The sequence below is a fragment of the Acanthopagrus latus genome, chromosome 9 (assembly GCF_904848185.1).
Source record: "Acanthopagrus latus isolate v.2019 chromosome 9, fAcaLat1.1, whole genome shotgun sequence".
NCBI lineage: Eukaryota > Metazoa > Chordata > Actinopteri > Spariformes > Sparidae > Acanthopagrus > Acanthopagrus latus.
Genome location: NC_051047.1, coordinates 8,873,307 through 8,891,524, shown reverse-complemented (window position 1 = coordinate 8,891,524; position 18,218 = coordinate 8,873,307). Strand labels below are relative to the sequence as shown.

The 18,218-nt window shown below is 44.9% G+C and overlaps 1 protein-coding gene across 1 annotated transcript; it reads right to left on the bottom strand.

Annotated features, from left to right (window-relative positions):
• Positions 1–13,159: 13,159 nt before the first annotated feature.
• On the bottom strand, positions 13,160–17,724 carry zic5 (zic family member 5 (odd-paired homolog, Drosophila)). Its single transcript, XM_037108643.1, has 2 exons — positions 16,532–17,724; positions 13,160–15,101 (listed from the first exon to the last, which is right to left on the bottom strand). The coding sequence occupies exons 1-2, from the start codon at positions 17,571–17,573 to the stop codon at positions 14,662–14,664; spliced, it is 1,482 nt and encodes a 493-aa protein (XP_036964538.1). The 5' UTR covers positions 17,574–17,724; the 3' UTR covers positions 13,160–14,661.
• Between the last annotated feature and the right edge of the window lie 494 nt (positions 17,725–18,218).

Sequence of the window (18,218 nt, the reverse complement as noted above, 5' to 3'; positions counted from 1 at the left end):
TGCGCTGTGTAATTCTACATGACATTTCTATTATGCGTGGAACTGATACAATCTTCTCAGTCCGCTCGGCGCTTTTATTTAAATACATCTCCGCGCTATTCCCTGAGAGAGTAAATTACAATTAACACGATTATAACCCCACCAAATTGTGACGGGAATCAATTAGGCTGCGAGCAGTATTTCATAGCCCGGTAATGTGTTGGTCGAGATTGCTTTCATAAATTATGAGGGACCAGCGCAGGCGGAGAAAATGCATGTATGCAAAACACCGTCAGAGGAAAATTAAAACGAAATGTTTTACATATTTTTCCATTAATCTAAATGGGACCCGTGTGGCAGAGATGGTTTTATTCTAATTCCCCGCCCGGGGATGCCCAAATAATGACTTGATGTTTTAATAGACTTCTAATGACAATATATGACAAAGTAATTGCAGGCGAAAGATTATTCTACAGCAATAAAAATAGCTCGTTACTGTGGCTGCAGCACAGTGTGAGGAGGGTTCACCTATTAGGAGAGACGTCTCGAAAGTACAGCAGCTGATCAACAGAAAAAAAAATGAAAACATTTAGTCGGAGCTCATTAACTCTGTTCCAATATTTTAGGATCGTCGTCGTCTTTTTTTTTTCTTTCTTCCTTTTTTTTTCCATTTCAGCTGCTTTTCCAACAGGCCATCCTCTGAGAGGCAGAGTCAGTCAGCTGGTCATGTTTCAGGACACCTCCGCCCTGAGGGAGAAAACAAAATGCTTCTTCCTTTTTTTTCTCTCTCGCTCTTTTTTTCCTCCTCCTCCCCTCATCAATTTTTGCTTTCACAACAAAATAATAATTAAAGGTTTTAAATTAAAAGCGAGATTGTCTTTTTTTTCTTTTACTTTCCCTCTTAAGTAAGAATTATTGGATTGAATTTGTAAAAAAAAAAAAAAAAGATATTTGGGAATATTCAGCTGCAAGAAAAAAAAACGGATTGCACCTTCTTTTTTTAATTAAAGATATAATGGAAGAGTAAATTATTTTTGGAACGAGCGTGCCCATAAAAAAAGGCGGATTAATTTAAAACCATGCTATGTTAATAAGCTTGTACTTTTTTCCCTTCTCCTTATTGATTTTGTTTCCCTGCACACTGTACTGCCAGGCGAGCATCCGTGACCACACGTGTTTGTATTTCTCCAGTATTATCAGCCCACTTTATTCTGATTGGGGAAAAAAAAAAGAATTTTAAAGGAACATTTCTTTGATATTCCCCCCCCCCCCCCAAAAAAAAAAAACTACAAAAAGCAGACAGTTTTCTTTCTTCTCCTTTTTTTTGAACGCAGAGACTCTTTTATTTCCTCCGCTGCTGACAGGCGCATGTCCTGCCTCCTCTTTCCTTTTCTTTTTTTTTCTTCCCCCTCAGTGTGTTTGCATGATATGAAATTCACCGCGGCCTGTCTGTGCTGCCTGAGTGATCCGGCACATGTGGACCATTACTAACTTCATTTGAAGGGGAGAGCCTTTTGTCTGAATGTCCCCGTCAAACAGGGCAAGTCCGAGGGCGGGACGAGGCAGCGGCGAGACAGCAGCCACCATCACACATGTTCAACTTTTTATGATTATTATTTTTAATTTATTTCCAATATTGTGGCATAAATCCCTCTGATGCCACCAAAGTACAGCTGAATGAATTCTCTAAACAAACGTGCATTTATCTGCAGTTTAATTCTATTATTATTATTATTATTATTATTATTACTATTATTATTATTATTATTTATACTGGTGCGAGTTATTTTATGCAGCTGCAGGTCAAATTTGGAAACATGTATTATTTCCTGCACGGCAGCAGACAGGTGTAGAGTATAGATGTTGGGTGTCTGGTAGAGTGGCCGTCCTGAAGGTGATGGGCGGGGGCGCCGTCCGTCTCTATGTAATCTAAGCCACCAGACCTGGTCCAGGCCTCCATCATGTGAAGGCCCTCCAGTGCGTCCTGCAGAGTTTAGGTTTCTTTTCTTTTTTCTTTTCTTTTTTTTTTCTTCTTTTTTTGGAGTTTACCTGTCACATATTATATGATATGATATGCAGCCTGTGAACAGAACGACTTCTTCACACATCCTAACCTCAGAGGCGCTCTCTCTCTCTCTCTCTCTCTCTCTCTCTCTCTCTCTCTCTCTCTCTCTCTCTCCTTAGTTAAATTCTAGTTGTTTTTTTAAAGAGGAAGTTTAAAAAAAAAAAAAAAAGTATTTGTAAGGTGACTTTACCTTCCTCTACAGCCCTCCTCTCTCGGCCTGACTCCCCCCAGACTCCCTTCTCCTTAACGGGCTCAGATCAAAGGCTGAGCGGCCCCGGCGGAGACCACTAAAAACCCGCCCGCTTTGTCTGCTGTTGCCAGGAGTGAGGAAGGGTGTCGGGGAGGTGGTGGAGGAGGAGGAGGAGGAGGAGGGGGGGCATGGTAATGAGACTCGTTACAGAGCGACAAAAAGTCTGTGCATCTCTGTTTTCGTTTCCTTTCCTTCTTTTTTTTTTTTTTCTTTTTTCAAGTATCCATCTGTCACCAGAAGTGACTCTCAGGAGTTTCAACTTCGACGTCACTGCGGCTTAGTTCATTATTTTCACCTCCAACTTGTTTGTTTTGTTTTTTTACTTCCTCATGACAAAGTTTGGGTACAAACAGTAACCTGGCCTGCGTCACAATGAATCTCACGTGGCCAACCGACGCGAATCTTCCATTTTAACATCCCCGGTTTAATTACTCCCCCCCCCCCTTTTTTTGGGTGTTGTTTGTTTGTTGTTCTTCGCTGTCCCCTGAACGCACCAGACAAGACAGACCAATAGAAAAGTTTACTCGGCCCGACGCAGACAGTTTAAAGAAAGAAAGAAAGAAAAAAAAGTCCCGGCACCTCATAAAACGAGCGGGTCTGCGGCCGCACACACATCACATCTCACACCTGCCTCCAGCGGCTAATTAGGCTGTAAAATGTAAACAAGAAAAGAAAAAGAGAGAAGGGAAAAAAAAGCAGAGTGATGGTTGCATCATTTTCTCCTGTTGCAAAATGTGATTAAACGTTCTCAGAAACAAATTCTCACAAAATTCGTCTGCGCAACTTTCCAGGCAGATATATGGGACGTGTGCGCGCACTGATGCGCGTCTGATCCCGCTCTGCCCTCTCTTTGTTCCGCAGGGTCTACCTGGTGGGCTGTTGATACCTGAGGGTCGTCCCTGCGACCCTTCTCTTCGTCGAACATCTTTTTTTTTGTTTTGTTTTGTTCTGTTTGTTTGTTTCGATTCGGAAATGACGCGTTTGAGCACCGGCAGACTTTGTCGGGACACCCAGAGCTTTGTGACTCACCTGGGGGAATAACATGTTTGTGTCAAAGTTTAGAAACCAAACATCAAAATCCACGCTGACGTTTCTCTTCAACTTCATCACCCGTTTCTCGGCGCTCTTTTGCGCGTTTGAAAGGTGGACAAAGCCGCACCGCACCGACTTGAATCCGGTGATAATTTCCTATTTCCCTTCACAATCGAAAACCAAGCTTTTGATCTCCACCCCCCCTCCCTCTCTCCCCCCCCCCCCCCCCCCTCTCTCCCCCTCTCCTTTCCTTTCTCCCTCTCTGTGCCGTTGAGCAGGTGGAGGCCGCGCACCTGCACGCACAGCTGCGCGCACCTTGTTATTGCTGCCGCTGCTTGACGCACAGATGAGCGGAGCGCACAGCCAGCAACACAATCCCGACAATATGAACCTCTCCAGCGCCACAGCTCTCATCCTCAGCCTGCTTTTCTTTTCTTCTTTTTAAATATATACGGAGGGCACAAGAAGACGTGCGCTCTTTCCACGGGTGATTTGGGACATTTATCAATTATTTTCTAAAATAAAACAGCTGAAAAAAAAAAAAAATCTCTAATGTTGTGTCTGTCTGATTGAATATCCTCGTGGCGGGACAGGGGACGTGTGTATCCCGGCCGTCTATCTCTTGTTTGTCATGCTCCGGACTTCAACATGACACCATCTAATCCAATTAAACACGATAACCCTGGACTCACGTATTATTCTCTCCCCTTTTTCTCCCTTCAAGTTGCTGACAAGCACTCTTGGTTTTGTGTGAAAGAGAGAGTCAAGAGCCCTCTCTTAATCCCGGCCACGACTAGGAGTGATTGAAAAGTGAAAGAAACCCCTCATTGGTCCTCGAGCTTGATGGTGTTTTCTTTGTCCGGTGCTCTGGCTTCTTGTTTAGTGCGGTCTTCATGCATGGCGGGACATTATACAGGGGGGAGATCACGTCCGGGCTGAGCTGGTGACAGTTATTAGTTCGAATCTGCTTTTATTGAAAAAGAAAAGAAAAGAAAAAAAACACACACACACACACAATAAATAATCACTAACTAATCTGTATTCATTAGCTTGTTAAATAGTTAAAAGTTGTTGTAATCCAAGCAGCCCGCTAATTGGGATTTAGGAAACAATTACACTATTTTTGGCGCCTAATTGGTCGTTTGTTTTAAGCAGATTAGGCCCGCGCCTGTTCTAAAAAAAAAAAAAAAAAAAAAAAAAAAAAGAGTGACAGATAAAGCTCAGTTTGTAATCAGCCTCCACGCTCCGGTTCCAAATTCAGACTGCATCCCGGTAAACAACGGAGAGAAATGTGAATTTGTTCAAATGGAACAAAATTAAAACGTGATGTTTCTCTGCTATCATTAAAACTATAGCAAACAAAATCACAGAGTGCGTGTGCGTGTGTGTGTGTGTCTGTGTTTCCGCTGAGTCCGCGCCGACGTAACATATTGTAGGTGTTGCAAAATGACAGGTAATTGACATTAATCCGCTCTCTCTGAGACTCAGGGGGGATCTAAAGTAAATGGGGATACGGTTAATGAAGCACCACTTGCCCTTTGGATCTCGGTCACAGTGTGCAGCGGGGAAGTTTGGAGAAACTTCATTCGTTTAACATACGAGGACTTCCCAGGCAGCCGGGCGTCGAGAAATATGAAGCGCGCATCCGCGGAAATGACCGAAGGTTTCAGAGAGGAGCAGTTCGATCTTTCTTTCTTTTGTTTTTTTATTTTATTAAACTTCGAGAAACGGACCGAGAGCAGGATTAGCGCAACGACATCCAACTTTTAAAGCGATGACTCAGTTCATCGCTCTCGGTTTGTGTGACATCTCTAACCGGCACTAATAACTCGCCATTAACAGAAGCCGTCCGGTCTCCCTGCATCCACGCGGCTGTTATTATGCTTATTATAATTCCTATTGGGAGTCCTCCCTATAGGAGCTGTGACAGACAGACAGAGGCCAGGTGGGAGAGGTAGACTTTGAGCGTAAGGAGTCGCGCCTCTCCGCTCCATGCGCACGCCGCTCCGTGCTACGGGGGCCCGCGTAATGAGGGCGCCTATGGGGCCCTCCTGGATGGAGAGGTGTCCTAACCTCGCCACGGCCGGTCAGAACTGAGGCACCGACACCTGCGCGTCACCCCCTCCTCCCTCCCGGCTCCCCCCGGGGCAGCGCCTGCCTGCCACCCCGCTCGCGCCCCCCCCCCCCCTTAAATCACCGAGAGTTCATACTCCGCGCACAACTTTTGACAACGATAATGATGTGCATGGTGATGCTGAAAATCTAAGGAGGGGCTGCAGTAGGGAAATAAGGACTCTCCGCGTCGGTGCAGGGGAGGGGCCCTCGTGTTTCTCCTCAGGACCAGTGCAGTGGCGATGGAAAAGCACCACTCCTCCCACTGAACTGATGAATCCATGTTCGGATGGCTGGAAGAAAACAGTTTATATTCACACATCTGCAATGAAACATGAGGATAGACTTAAACAAAACAAGTAATGCTTCTAAAAAAAAAAAAAAAAAAACGGCGGAGAATGTAAACACTGGACATTTATAACCACCACACATTAAGTGCCCTCTTGAGGGTTTCATCCCATGTTTTTTTAGATTCCCGCCCAACTATCAGTCATGCTAATAAAATACCGCCATCTCTCAAGGTTTAGTGTCACTAAGATGGATAAGCTTTGATAGTTTGTGAGATATACTGTCATTTACCATGGCAAGTGTCTGCGAAGGGCCAAAAGGTGCCCCATCCCCAACGGAGCTGGCCTAATTATACAATTAGTCTTGTGATTGGGACAGTCCAGAGCTAAGTGTCCTGTGGGACAGGCAGACACATTATGGCTGTCATCAGTATCTTCGCAGCGAGTAGAAAAAGAGCCCGGCTTAATAAGGAAGCTGCTGATGTCCTCGGGTGGAACTGGAGGGTTGTTGATTTCTTTGATTCAACATGTTTCTGTTCCTCAAACAGAACCTCAGGGCCGGGCAGTACAGCCTTGAAATGATAATCTGATATTTTTAGGCTGTATCACGATACTTGATATATACCTAGATATTTTATCTCCCAAAACTGGTTGTCAAATCAATTATCACAATCATTTTTAAACAAATACCTCAGTATCAACAACAGTACTGTGCGGATGACTGCTGGTTCTGTTACAAAATATTACCATTTTTGATCAATAATGATCAGTAGTGTGGATCTAACGACTAAGTGGGTGAAGACGGCTAATAGTAAAGGTAAGACCGTAAGGTAAGTTCAGAAAATTACATCAGTTTACTCTAATGCAGCCTTTAAAGGTTCAATTCGTGTGGGAGATGAAGTCTCTTTCCGAACTCGTCAAACAACGCCCCTTTGGGTTTTTGAGGTCATGGACCCAAAGCAACAACATTTCATAAGTTGGGAAAGAGACTTAAAAATCATCATTTGTACAAATTGGACCAAGAATTGGAAAATTAGATGAAGACAAAACTCATGCCGTATCGAGATACATCAAAAATCCGACATGCTCTATAGTCTCCTATCATGCCATTGATATCCCAACCAGGCCTGGCACCAATTTGGGCCTGAGCAGGTTTCCTTCAGGACAAAGTGAGTTAAATGATGGGGGGAACAAAGTGGATGGTGAGCTGCTTCCTGGACACCATTAATACCATAGGTCATCTTGGTATTCAATCATTTATGTCTTAAGCCTCATCGGGGCCCTCGGCGGACCAACACCACATCTCTTTTGAAGCCTTCGGTCAGATGGAGACCCCCATATCTCAATCTCATTGCCTATCCAGCCATATATCCGTTCTGGCTTATCCCTGGTCAGTTGGAAACATCAAGACACCACATTTTCTCCTGCCCGTCCAGAGCCATATCTGTCATTTCCAAACCTGGGTGTTGTTAAAGAGAATGGGTGTGGGGGCTTGTGATGTTTGGGATCCATGCAGGCACCTCCACCAAGTCAGAGGGAGGTCTTGGCTCGGCATGGTTGAGGAGGCAGTGGTGCCTCCACACTGGATACTTTACTGCTAGTGCACTGGCTTATCACATTGGATTAGAGCTCCTACGGGGAGACTGGAAGCTGAGGATGATTGGTAACTTCACCAGTCTTGCCCGAGATGAACTCACAGCTGTCCAACTATGCAAAGAGCTTCAGATTATTCATTCTTTGTGTGCGCGAGCAGGAAGACTAGCAGCTGATCCGCTGCTGGGCTGGACGAGTGCTTGTCCTTTCCGATTACCTGCAACGAATCTTGAGTTCCTCTCTCCTTACCTGGACTCTTCCCCTTTCACTCACCCCCACTCCCCTCTCCCCAGCTGTGATAGGATGATTTCCCCCTCTCTAAATGCTGACCTTTTCCACAATAAAACCAGATGCATTCAGGGCCGGCCCTCTGATGTTGCAGGCGTGATAGTTCTGCACAAATCTGGCGCTGATACCAATCTTTGCCCACAATGGGGAAAGAGATGGTAAGAAAGGGAAGCCAGAGGAGCGGGGGTGGATTAAAACGGTGGACTGGCACTATGCTTTTGAAATCATTTTTGATCAATCATAGATAGGTTTTTAAGATATGTTAAGTTGAAATCGGAAGGGAGATACATGGATGGACATTTTTTTTATTATCTATGTGGTGGTGAAAGTAATCCATGATGTGTGAAGAAATCAGCAGAGGCCTCAACCTGCTTTTTTTTTTTTTTTTAATCCCAGGTCAGTTTGTGAACTGTGAGGAGTAGAAGGTATTATGAAATGTAAGGGTTTGGGGTTAGCACCGCAGCCTGGGAGTGCAATATGTGTTCATTCGGAAAAAAAAAAAGAAAAAACAAAACAGTGCTTGCGGTGCTCATAAAAAACCCCCAAAAAACCCCAGCTCTTATCAATATAGAACGCTCATTTTAAAATACATGACGCAGAGTCAGATCCATACAGGATGTGCCAGCGATGATGTGGTGTCTTTTAGTTCAGTCTAAAGTCACTAAGCAGTATCCTCCCTGGGCACAAATCAAAAGATATCCTCCATTAAAAAGTCCATCTGCTTCACTTTGACAGGGAATACAGTCCCTACTCCCTCCACCCTCATTGGCCCGAGTTTCCAAGTACGCTGAAGCCTACATCCTGCATTTAGAGGCTTTTAGGAAAGCCCTGTCATTCAGTCAGAGACTACTTGGGCAGCATGCTCACGCTTATCTGCACTTTAGCTTCTACTTTCTGGCCGGTGGGCTATATGAGGGCCAGGTAGCAGGGCCCGGCTCATGTGGTTGTCCGTGGACGACCTTGCTCTCCTCACCTACTGCCTTGGAGTGGCTCCCAGTCCTGGGATGGGGCTTTTGGACCGGCACCAAGTCTCTACCCCCACAGATGTTACTGAGCCACCAGATATTATGTCAGGTTTTCTGAGTGATGTATCATGCTCCTTTCTGCAGTAGCAGCCGGGATACACGTGACAACAGGAAATCAGTCGAGGAAAGATTTTAGGTCCAGCGTTAGAATTATGGCTGACACAGGCCGGCAGCTCGTCAGGATCGTTTCAGGGCAAAATGCTTCTGTTATAAATATGACCCATAATTACATAATTATCTGAAGGTCACACATTTTTTTGACATAATTCAGGGTGGTACATGAAATATTGCTTTCCATTTATTTGAGCAATTAAAAATCACATCACTTTTTGAAATAAATATTTATTCTCGGTGCAACTGCAAACACACAGACATGCAGAGGCCTGTGTTGTTGCACCTGTTACTGCCTAAAAAATTAAAAATTGTTTAATTCATTGCTGATTATAAAGGTATTTTCTGTTCTTTCTGGATTTTTGTGCACATCTCTTTTTTGTTTCTCTCTTTTTTTTAATGTTTTTCTTTTTTTGGGGGGGGGTGCTTTTTTTTTTTTTTATTAGAGCAAATAAATACATTTTTAAAAGTCCAGAGAAGGTTAATGGGTCCAAATGTTTTTGGAAGATGTTCTTTTGGAGAAACAAATGTCAGTTATGCTTTGACTAATGTGTTCAGCAATGAAATGTGGTAAAATATAAGAAGGGAAACTTTTTAAAAAAAATAATTTCTTTCTTTCTTTCTTTTTTTTTCTACAGAAAAACAGTGACGAGCTGTCGTGACTGCTGACATTCTGTCTCAGTGCCACTGAGACAGAATGTCAGCTTGAAACAACACTGTCTAAATGTCAGAGCAGGAATAAACCAATTTCCCTCCGCAGCACACAGAGTGCTCAGTGCAGATGATGATTATAATCGGAGGGTCGCCTTAAAACCCCGCAAGACAGCACCATACCTTTAGGAGCAGGCCAAAACTAAGAAGAAAAATGAAAATTAAAAAAAAAAAAATACAGTTTTGTCATCAGGAAAAAAAAAAGTACAAATATCATGAAGTGCTCACTGGGAATTGATTTAATGAAGTTCCTATGAAACTAAAAACCAAGTACAGGTCAGTTGAGTGACCCCCCGGCGCGCACACTGTCAGATGTTTAACTCTCGCGCTCCTTGGGGAGAGACACCGGGGCTATAGGTGAAACCACAGCTGCTGAAGTCGGGCTTGGAGAGGAGCGACATTCCCTCCTGCACACGTCCGACAGTCAGAGTGTCAAAGCCGGACAAAGAATCTTGAGTTCGCCCCCCACCACACACACGCACACGCACATGCACGCACACACACACACACACACACACACACACACACACACACACACACACACACACACACACACACACACACACACACACACACCCCTCTTTCAGCTTCCATCTACCATGAATCAGGAGGAAATGAGTCCAAACTCAAAAATCAGGAAGAAAAATAAATGAATTGAAAAAAAAAAAAGTTCTGAGTCTCTCTGTCGAGCTGTCTCCTTTACAGACTACTGTAAATTGAGTGTTCGCAGAGCAGGGGGTGGGGAAAAAGAAAAAAGCTTCAGGAGTTTGTGCGCTCGCTTCTGTTGGAAGAAAAGAAAGAAGAAGAAGAAGAAGAAAATCAGCACCGAAGGCAGTGTCGGAGCTGAGAGTCTCGAGAGAGCGAGCGACTGGACCGCGTTTGTTTTCTGACTTGATCGTGAAACTTAAGACAGTAGGCAGGTAGGGAGCGGGCAGGGAGGAACAAAAAAGTTGGCAGAATGCCTGGAGAGGAAATATGTGGCCGTTAAAAGCTGTGTTTCAAAAAAAGAAAGAAAGAGAGAGAGAGAGGGAGAGTCTGAGCGCACTGGGAGCAAACTTTACGCTCGGACACTACTGTGTATCTGTAGTTTACAATAATCCTGCGGAAACATGTATTAACTTTACAGCAAAAGTTTGATATTAAACCTGCCTTTCATAGGGTTTGAATAGGTGCATTTAGAGTTTGAGGTGAAAAGCTGCATTAAAAAAAAAAAAAATCATAATTCCTCACGTCAGGCAACATCAAAATGAAAGGGGCAGATTCTGAGCACGCCGCTCGTCATGTTGGGCTAAAACTTCACTAAATGTCCGGCTCTGCTCCTCTCCCGTCACCCACGCTGTCTCTTTTCTCTCTGCCTCCCAGGCGGCCCCCGGCTCTCATCATTCACTTGTCATATTTAGGAACAAGAGGAGTGTGATTCCATTTTTTTTTTTTTTTTTTTTTGAGTGAAAACGGGCCAAAGCTGTCACAAGGTGCTGCTGTTCTGCTGCATTTCATTTCTGGGTGGAGGTGGAGGTGGAGGTGGAGGAGGAGTGTTATCCTCACACCTGCTTTCCTGTCCACAAAAAATAAAATGATAACGCAACCAAATGTTTCTTCTCCTTTTATTATTCATTCTTTCCTCCTCCATGGACTGAACACTTTTCCTCTGACTTGCCGTCAAGGTGACGCTCCCGCGCCAGGCGCAGGTGCGCGGATCAAATGACCTGCATTTTCTTTCTTTCTTCTTCTTGTTCTTGTTCTTCTTCTTTTTTTTTCCTTAAACTGAGCCTCTTAACTTTTGTGACCAAAATGATCACTTCACAAGCGCATTTTTTGTGTGTGTGTGTGTGCGCATTGTGCCCGCAGCATTCAGGAGATGGATAATGCTTGTAAAGTCTGACAAGACGGCGTTTGTTTTGGTCCTACGCTCGTCTGAGAAATTATCATTCAACCCCTTTAAAGGGCGCAATTGAGAAGCAGCGGCGTTTTCACTGCGACTTTTTGCTTTGTCCTCTCCAAAGTGGCGTCTGCATGTCTGACTCTGCCAGTTACTGATTTGCAGGCAGTATGTTAAGGTGGCCCATGTAAGTGATTTCCACGGGCATCACACTAAAGGAGAACAAATCGCTGACAAAGGAGCGCCTTTCCCATTCAGCGGCGTCGTTAGGACAACCAAAAAGTATTTCTCAGATAATAAGTTCTACTTCAAAGCGTTTCTCACTGAAGGGTGACTGCTTCACTCCTTTTATTAAGTCTCCCTCCTTTTAATGCCGAAGGAACTGTCTCTGGTTATTTTTCACCGTGTTTATTTTGTAACATTCATTGAGCGCTTGTTTCCAAACGGGGACCTAACAAGAGCGGGCTCCTCTTCAGGCCCCCTTGTCGCTATAAAAAAAAAAAAAAGAAAGAAAGAAAGAAAGAAAGTCCACGCACAAAACGAGAGGAGGCCCACAAGTGCTGCTGCTTTGAATGGAAAAGCGGCAGATAAAGTGTTTTTTTTTCTTTCCCCCTTTTTTTTTTTTTTTTTTTGTAGAAATGAGAGGACAGCTATAAAATTGATAAAGCCCCCTTAAACACAACCTGAACAAACCTGCAGTTGTTGGGGGGAAAAAAAAAGAAAAAGAAAAAGAAAGAAAGCCTCCTTGATGCTGCTGGAGTGGCTGTTTCCCCATCGGCCTGTAAACTCTGCTTAATATTTCGAGATGGTTCGCACTCCACTGCTGATTAAGTGCGCGCATGTTATGGCCACAGTCCCAGCATCCTCCAGGCTGACCCGAGTCAAGTGTCTTAATTGCTGCAGCATGGAAGCTCGGAATAATATTCAAGACGTGTGTGTGTGTGTGTGTGTGTGTGTGTGTGTGTGTGTGTGTGTGTGTGTGTTTAATAAGATTTTAATTTGTGTTAGCTAGTTAGTTATGTGTTCTTCTTATCCTCTGAATGTGTCATATTCTCACCGGGCAGGTGCGCGTCCTCTACCTGCCCACTGTGTAGTGGAGTTCATGTCTTGTCTGTTGGACAGAGGTGCATCCTGAGCTTTGATTAGAGTTCATTTAGTGGCAGTTAGTGTTTTTTTTTGTTGTTTTTTTTTTTTCCAAGCAGACACATTCAGATGCGAGCGTCTCACTAACCCAATTGCCATAGAAATCCTAACGCACCATGAAGACTGTCAAAGCGGCCAGCCTTCCTCTCAGAAGCTGCAGCCTTTGAAGCGGCGCAGGACTCGCGTTGGTCCGTTTTAATTCTATACAAACTGGACAGGCAACTCTTTGAAAGTGAGATTGTGCGTTTTAATGGAGGAAATAAGAGGGGGAACTTGTTTCATACACTCTATACAAGGCATTGCTTATTGTCAGATATCTTTTTATCTTTTATTTTTCCCATGAATGATTCATGCCTCGGCTGCTTTGTGCCTGTGTGCGCGCCTTTCAGAGGTAAGCGCCATCAGGGGGCTATAAGTTTTCCCATTAGCTCAGTGATTAGTCTATACCAGCCTCCTCTGGCCCGTCGGGCCTGCTCCCGAGATTTTATAGAAGTGTCAGAGGGGGAAGTGAACAGGGATGGCTCCATTTGAAGCGCTTTGGCTGCGTTTCACGTGAAGTTTGACATCACTGCGCAGCCTCCTTAAAATGATTTTACTAAAAAGGCAGCAGTCTCACAAACAGCAAAGGTCAAGCTGGATCCTCCAATATCCCATATTCACTCATAGGTCATAATAATTAGACACTTGTTAATTATTAACTGTCCTGTTTTTTTATTAAGTGTTTTTTTAGCATGAAATTTATATTGTAAATGTTTGTTTTTTTTTAACATCAAGGGTCTGCACAATCATACCTGATTCATGTCTCTTGTTTTTTTTTCTTTCTTTTTTTTTTTTTTTAATCCACCATGTCCAACGGCACCATGCACCTCAAAGAGAAAAGACAGATCACTACAAAAAAGGCATGCGAGAAAGGGACTTTTCACATTACACAGCTTATTCAAGTCAATGTTTTTTTCTTCTTTTACAGACCACAATTAAAAAACTGGAAAAAAAAAGTGAACCAAAAAATGCAACCAAAAGAAAAAAAAAAACTTAAAAAAACAAACAAACAAAAAAACATCAGCAGGGTACTATGCATCACCAAAACTGATATTATTATTCTTTGGTGTTCCTGTAAATTCCAGTACGACATTGATACCAGCAAATAAATTACAATGTACAAAACGACATTTTTTCTTTTTTTTTTTTCTTTCTTCTTAATTAAAACTACACAACATTCACAAGTATCAGTACAATTACATATATACAAATCCTACAGGGCCAAAGCCTGTCAGTGTAGACATTTAGGGTCTCAAGGGACTGACTCGTACTCTTTAACGAGCATAACACTTGTGTATTTTGCATAAAATATAGTCTTAAATAGTTCTTAAATATTACAAAATTCCATCCAAACACATGTATTGTATAAATCTGGAAAGGTAAATGAGAACCCTTAAGACCCTCACGTGTTTGCCTCCACATTTCTTCTTCTTTTATTTTTTCTTATTTTTTTTTGTGTGTGTGTGCGTCCTCACTTGGTTTATCAAAGTTTGTACCACATCTCTAAAATCAGATGAAATAATACACACAACAAAAGAGAGACTCGTCTGCTAGGTTCTGTCCGGTAACGTGTGTTGCCATCAGGAGCAGTAGGAGGGCTTAGCTTTTGTGTTTTTCCTCGAAAAGTCTGAGATATGACAGTGACTGATGGCAGGCGAGTTATTAAACTGCAAAGGGGATGATGGGAGGTCAGGTGTAAGATGTCATTTCAACACACCAGTTGAGTCTCAAGTCATGCAGTTAATTAAAGCCTGCATATTGCTTTCGTAAAAAAAAAAAGAAAAGAAAAAGAAAATGAAAAAAAAAATTGAAAAAGTTCTATTCATAAAATGCCTCACTTTTTTATTAGAAAAAAAACTGGTAGGTTTTTTTTTTTTTCCTTCTAACTTTTAACTTCAGTCGTGATGTCAGTGTTGAGTGTTTTATTTTGAAAAGGTCAGGGGTCACCTGGGAGAGAACGCTGCTCTCGGGCCTGCCTCGCCTCCAGTGTGCCAGTGGATCACCTGCGCTTTAGCTCAGGTCTTTTAGCGACAACTACAGTGACAGTAACTGGTCGACATCCCATCGTGGGTCTCATAACACAACACTCTCGCCGGGTGGAGTGGATGACAAGTCTGCCAGTCGACGTGGGTTGTCGACGGGGGCCATCAGAGCATTGTCCTCGGGTCTGAGTTTCTGAAAGAGTCCTCGTCGTCCGAGTCCGACGTCGGCACGTCGCTGGAGGGGGTGTGCAGGTGGTTGGGCCCTCCGCTCCCCTGGCACACGTACCACTCGTTGAGGTTCGTGACCTGAGGGGAGAGGTTCGCCGAGCGGTTCCTGTGCGGCTCGGAGCCGGGCGACAGAGGGTCCCCGAGGGGGTTCGTGGAGGATATGTAGGTGACGTTGGTGGACGGGGGCGGCGGGGACTTGCAGTGCACCTTCATGTGCTTCCGCAGCGAGCTCGGGTGCGTGTAGGACTTGTCGCAGCCGCGCACCTTGCAGTAGTAAGGCTTGTCGCTGGTGTGCACGTGGGAGTGCTTCTTCCGGTCGCTGCTGTTGGCGAATTTCCGGTCGCAGCCGTCGAACTCGCACTTGAAAGGCTTCTCTCCTTTTGAGCAAATGGGAGACAGATGCGGTCAGTGTCAAGCGGCAGAACAGCACAGTACGCACGCACGCGCGCGCGCGCGCGCACACACACACACACACACACACAGAACTAGAAGTAAAAATAAAAAATCACCACACCACCTTAAATAAAGACAATTCTCTCATTTCCCTCGTTGTCACCCCCTCCACTGAACATCCACCAGAGCAGCCACCACTCCACACCCACTTGTCCAAAAGCATTTCTTTTTCCTGTCCCTGTGTGAACACGTGTAACATGCCTTTAGGCCTTCTGGTTACATGTATGTGTGTATGTGAGGGGGGCACTCAAGAGACCACCAGGAGTCGTGTATGTACCGTGGTGGACTGTGGTTATAACTCATCTCTCTCTCTCTCTCTCTCTCTCTCTCTCTCTGTCACACACACACACACACACACACACACACACACACACACACACACACACACACACACACACACACACACACACACACACGCTGTCACACTTACATGTATAGCATGCATTTTGGTTTTCTAAATCAAAGCCTGTGCACATGTATACTTAATTTAGGCGCATTGCGTGTTTTCAGCTAAAAACAAGGACAGCAACAAGCTGCCACTCGGATGACTGCTATTTGTTTGTTTATTTATTTATTTATTTGCTGGAGGACATATTTTTTCCCCTGGGGGATTTTACATCACTCTATAAGGTGTAGGGGCCTATCCAGGTTGGTGGCAGAGAGCCAAACTCGAGCTTTATCTCGGCCAAAACACGAGTCTCAATCAGTGTAATAACACCGACAGCAGATCTCGACAGAACGCTCGGGAGATTTGTGAGAAGTTCTCCCGCTGAGGCTCCTGGACTCTGAGCACAACCCTATGTCATCACGGCGTTGTTATGGTTGGACAGTACATCCGGACAGATCTGATTTCTCTCCAGGCAGAGCTCACAGCCGAGCACACGCAGTAAACCGACGTGTAAAAACCAATAACCCTGACACATGTGAGCCATGTGCACGGGCTCGTGGATACATAAACCGAGCCTTCTTTTTTTTTTTTTGCGTAAACGTCCTACGACGGAGGATAATTACATTTACGCGTGTTCCAGCGCTGTCCTGCATGTACGTAAGCACGTTTTTTTTTTTTGGGTTTCCAAATGATATACCCTAATCCTCTCACGCCTACTGCATGCGTCTCAGCGAGTCGAAAAAAAAGTGTATGTTTAAGAGAGGGAACGAAACACTCTCTGCGTGCGAATTGCGTCACCGAGAAAACAACTTATTTTTGCTCGCTTCTGTGCGCAATTACGCGCGCTCGCTCTGCCCGTCCGCTTTCTTTCTTTCTTTCTTTTTTTTTAAGAATGCGAGCAAGCAAGACGAGGTCAATATTTTTCACACTGCGGTATGCATGCTTGACACAATTAGGCGCACTGACCTGTGTGAGTCCTCTTGTGAATCTTTAAATTCTCCGATCGCGCGAACACTTTCCCACAGCCCGGGAAGGGACACGGGAAGGGCTTCTCTCCCGTATGAACTCGGATGTGGTTTATCAGTTTGTACTTCGCTTTGAAAGCCTTTCCTTCCCGCGGACATTCCTCCCAAAAACAGACGTGGTTGCTCTGCTCCGGTCCCCCGACGTGCTCCACCGTGACGTGGTTGACCAGCTCGTGCATGGTGCTGTAAGTTTTCGAGCAGGGCTTTTTCTGGTTTTGCTCCTGGTCAATCCACTTGCAGATGAGCTCTTGCTTGATGGGCTGCCGCATGTATCTTAAAAACGCCCCCGCCGCTCCGTGAGGAGCAGAAGCGATGTTCACATTGAGGTTCATGGAGTTGTAGCTGTGGAGAGAAGAGGGTCCATAGTGCTCTGGCCTGTGCCCGAAGTGCTCTGGCCTGCCGTAGATGTCCCCCGGTATACCCAGGCGCATCTGCCCGTTGAGGGCATGGTGGTGGGCACCTGGGGACGCCTGGTCGTGAAGTCCAGTGAAAAGTGAATGGGCCCCACTTTCCGTGTGCCCATAAGCACCTGTTGGGGAGATGAACATGCCATGGTGATGAGGGGAGGAGGCGGAACTATGCTGGTCGCCAAGTGCATGCATAGCAGAGGCTGAGAGTTCTCTCCTGAGGATGAAGTCCCTGCTGCTTGAGTAGCCTGAGTGGGGGTGAGCCACGGGGAAACCAACTGTGGTCTGAGCAGAAGTGAAAGATGCCGCGGTCTGGGCTTCGGGATGGCTCTGAATGTGCTGAGATGGGCTAAGTTTGAGAGCATTTGTCTGTGCCATGTGCTCTGGTCCAAATGGAGTGAGTGCCACTCCGGGGTCGTTGCCCAGCTCCCCAGGGTGGAGGTGGGCATGGTGGGAGAGAGGGTGATGCCCCCCTAGCCCCGGGAAGCCTGTCATATTCTGATGAGGAAGGGGTTGAGTCGCTGCCAAATCCGCTAATCTTATCGCCGGATTCCTCTTGCTTAAAGGGGGTTCCATAACTACACTGACAAGTCCATCCGCACTCACCGCAATTGTTTTTCCACCACACACCGCTCTCTAAAACATTAGGAAAATATGTATATAAGGGGTCTATAAGTTCTTTTGTCCGGCTTCTAACTCTGCTTGCTCCTTTTCCCACTCTGTCCTCAAGCGATTGGCAGAACATACAACAGTTGGAGGACACAGTGGGGAATACAGTTTAGAAATGGCACTGCGGGTATTGGACGGATTTCGGTGACTGGCAGTTAGGAGAACGAAGCGATTGGCTGTCGTTCAGCGCAGGGGCTCAGCAGGGTTCCGCCCCCTCACTCTCTTTATCGCTGTTGACTCCAAAAAGTTGTACTCACAAAGTTACCAGCGGATCTGTTTGTGTGGCTTTTTCTGTTTACCGGTGCCGGCGCATGTGGATGACCGAAATGTGTTTTCTGTTCACTCGATGAGCGCGGCCGTGTTTTTTTCTTTTTTTTTTTTTTTATGTTCGGCGCGGTTTGTCCGAGTTGTGTTACTATTTGATGTTGATGTCGCCATTGAAAAAAAAAAAAAAAAAAAAAAAAGCACGCTGCTGGTGGGTGGATGGATGTGAGTAGTGTATGAGATGTGAGCATAGTATAGATTTGTACAAAATAAATGAATAAATAAATA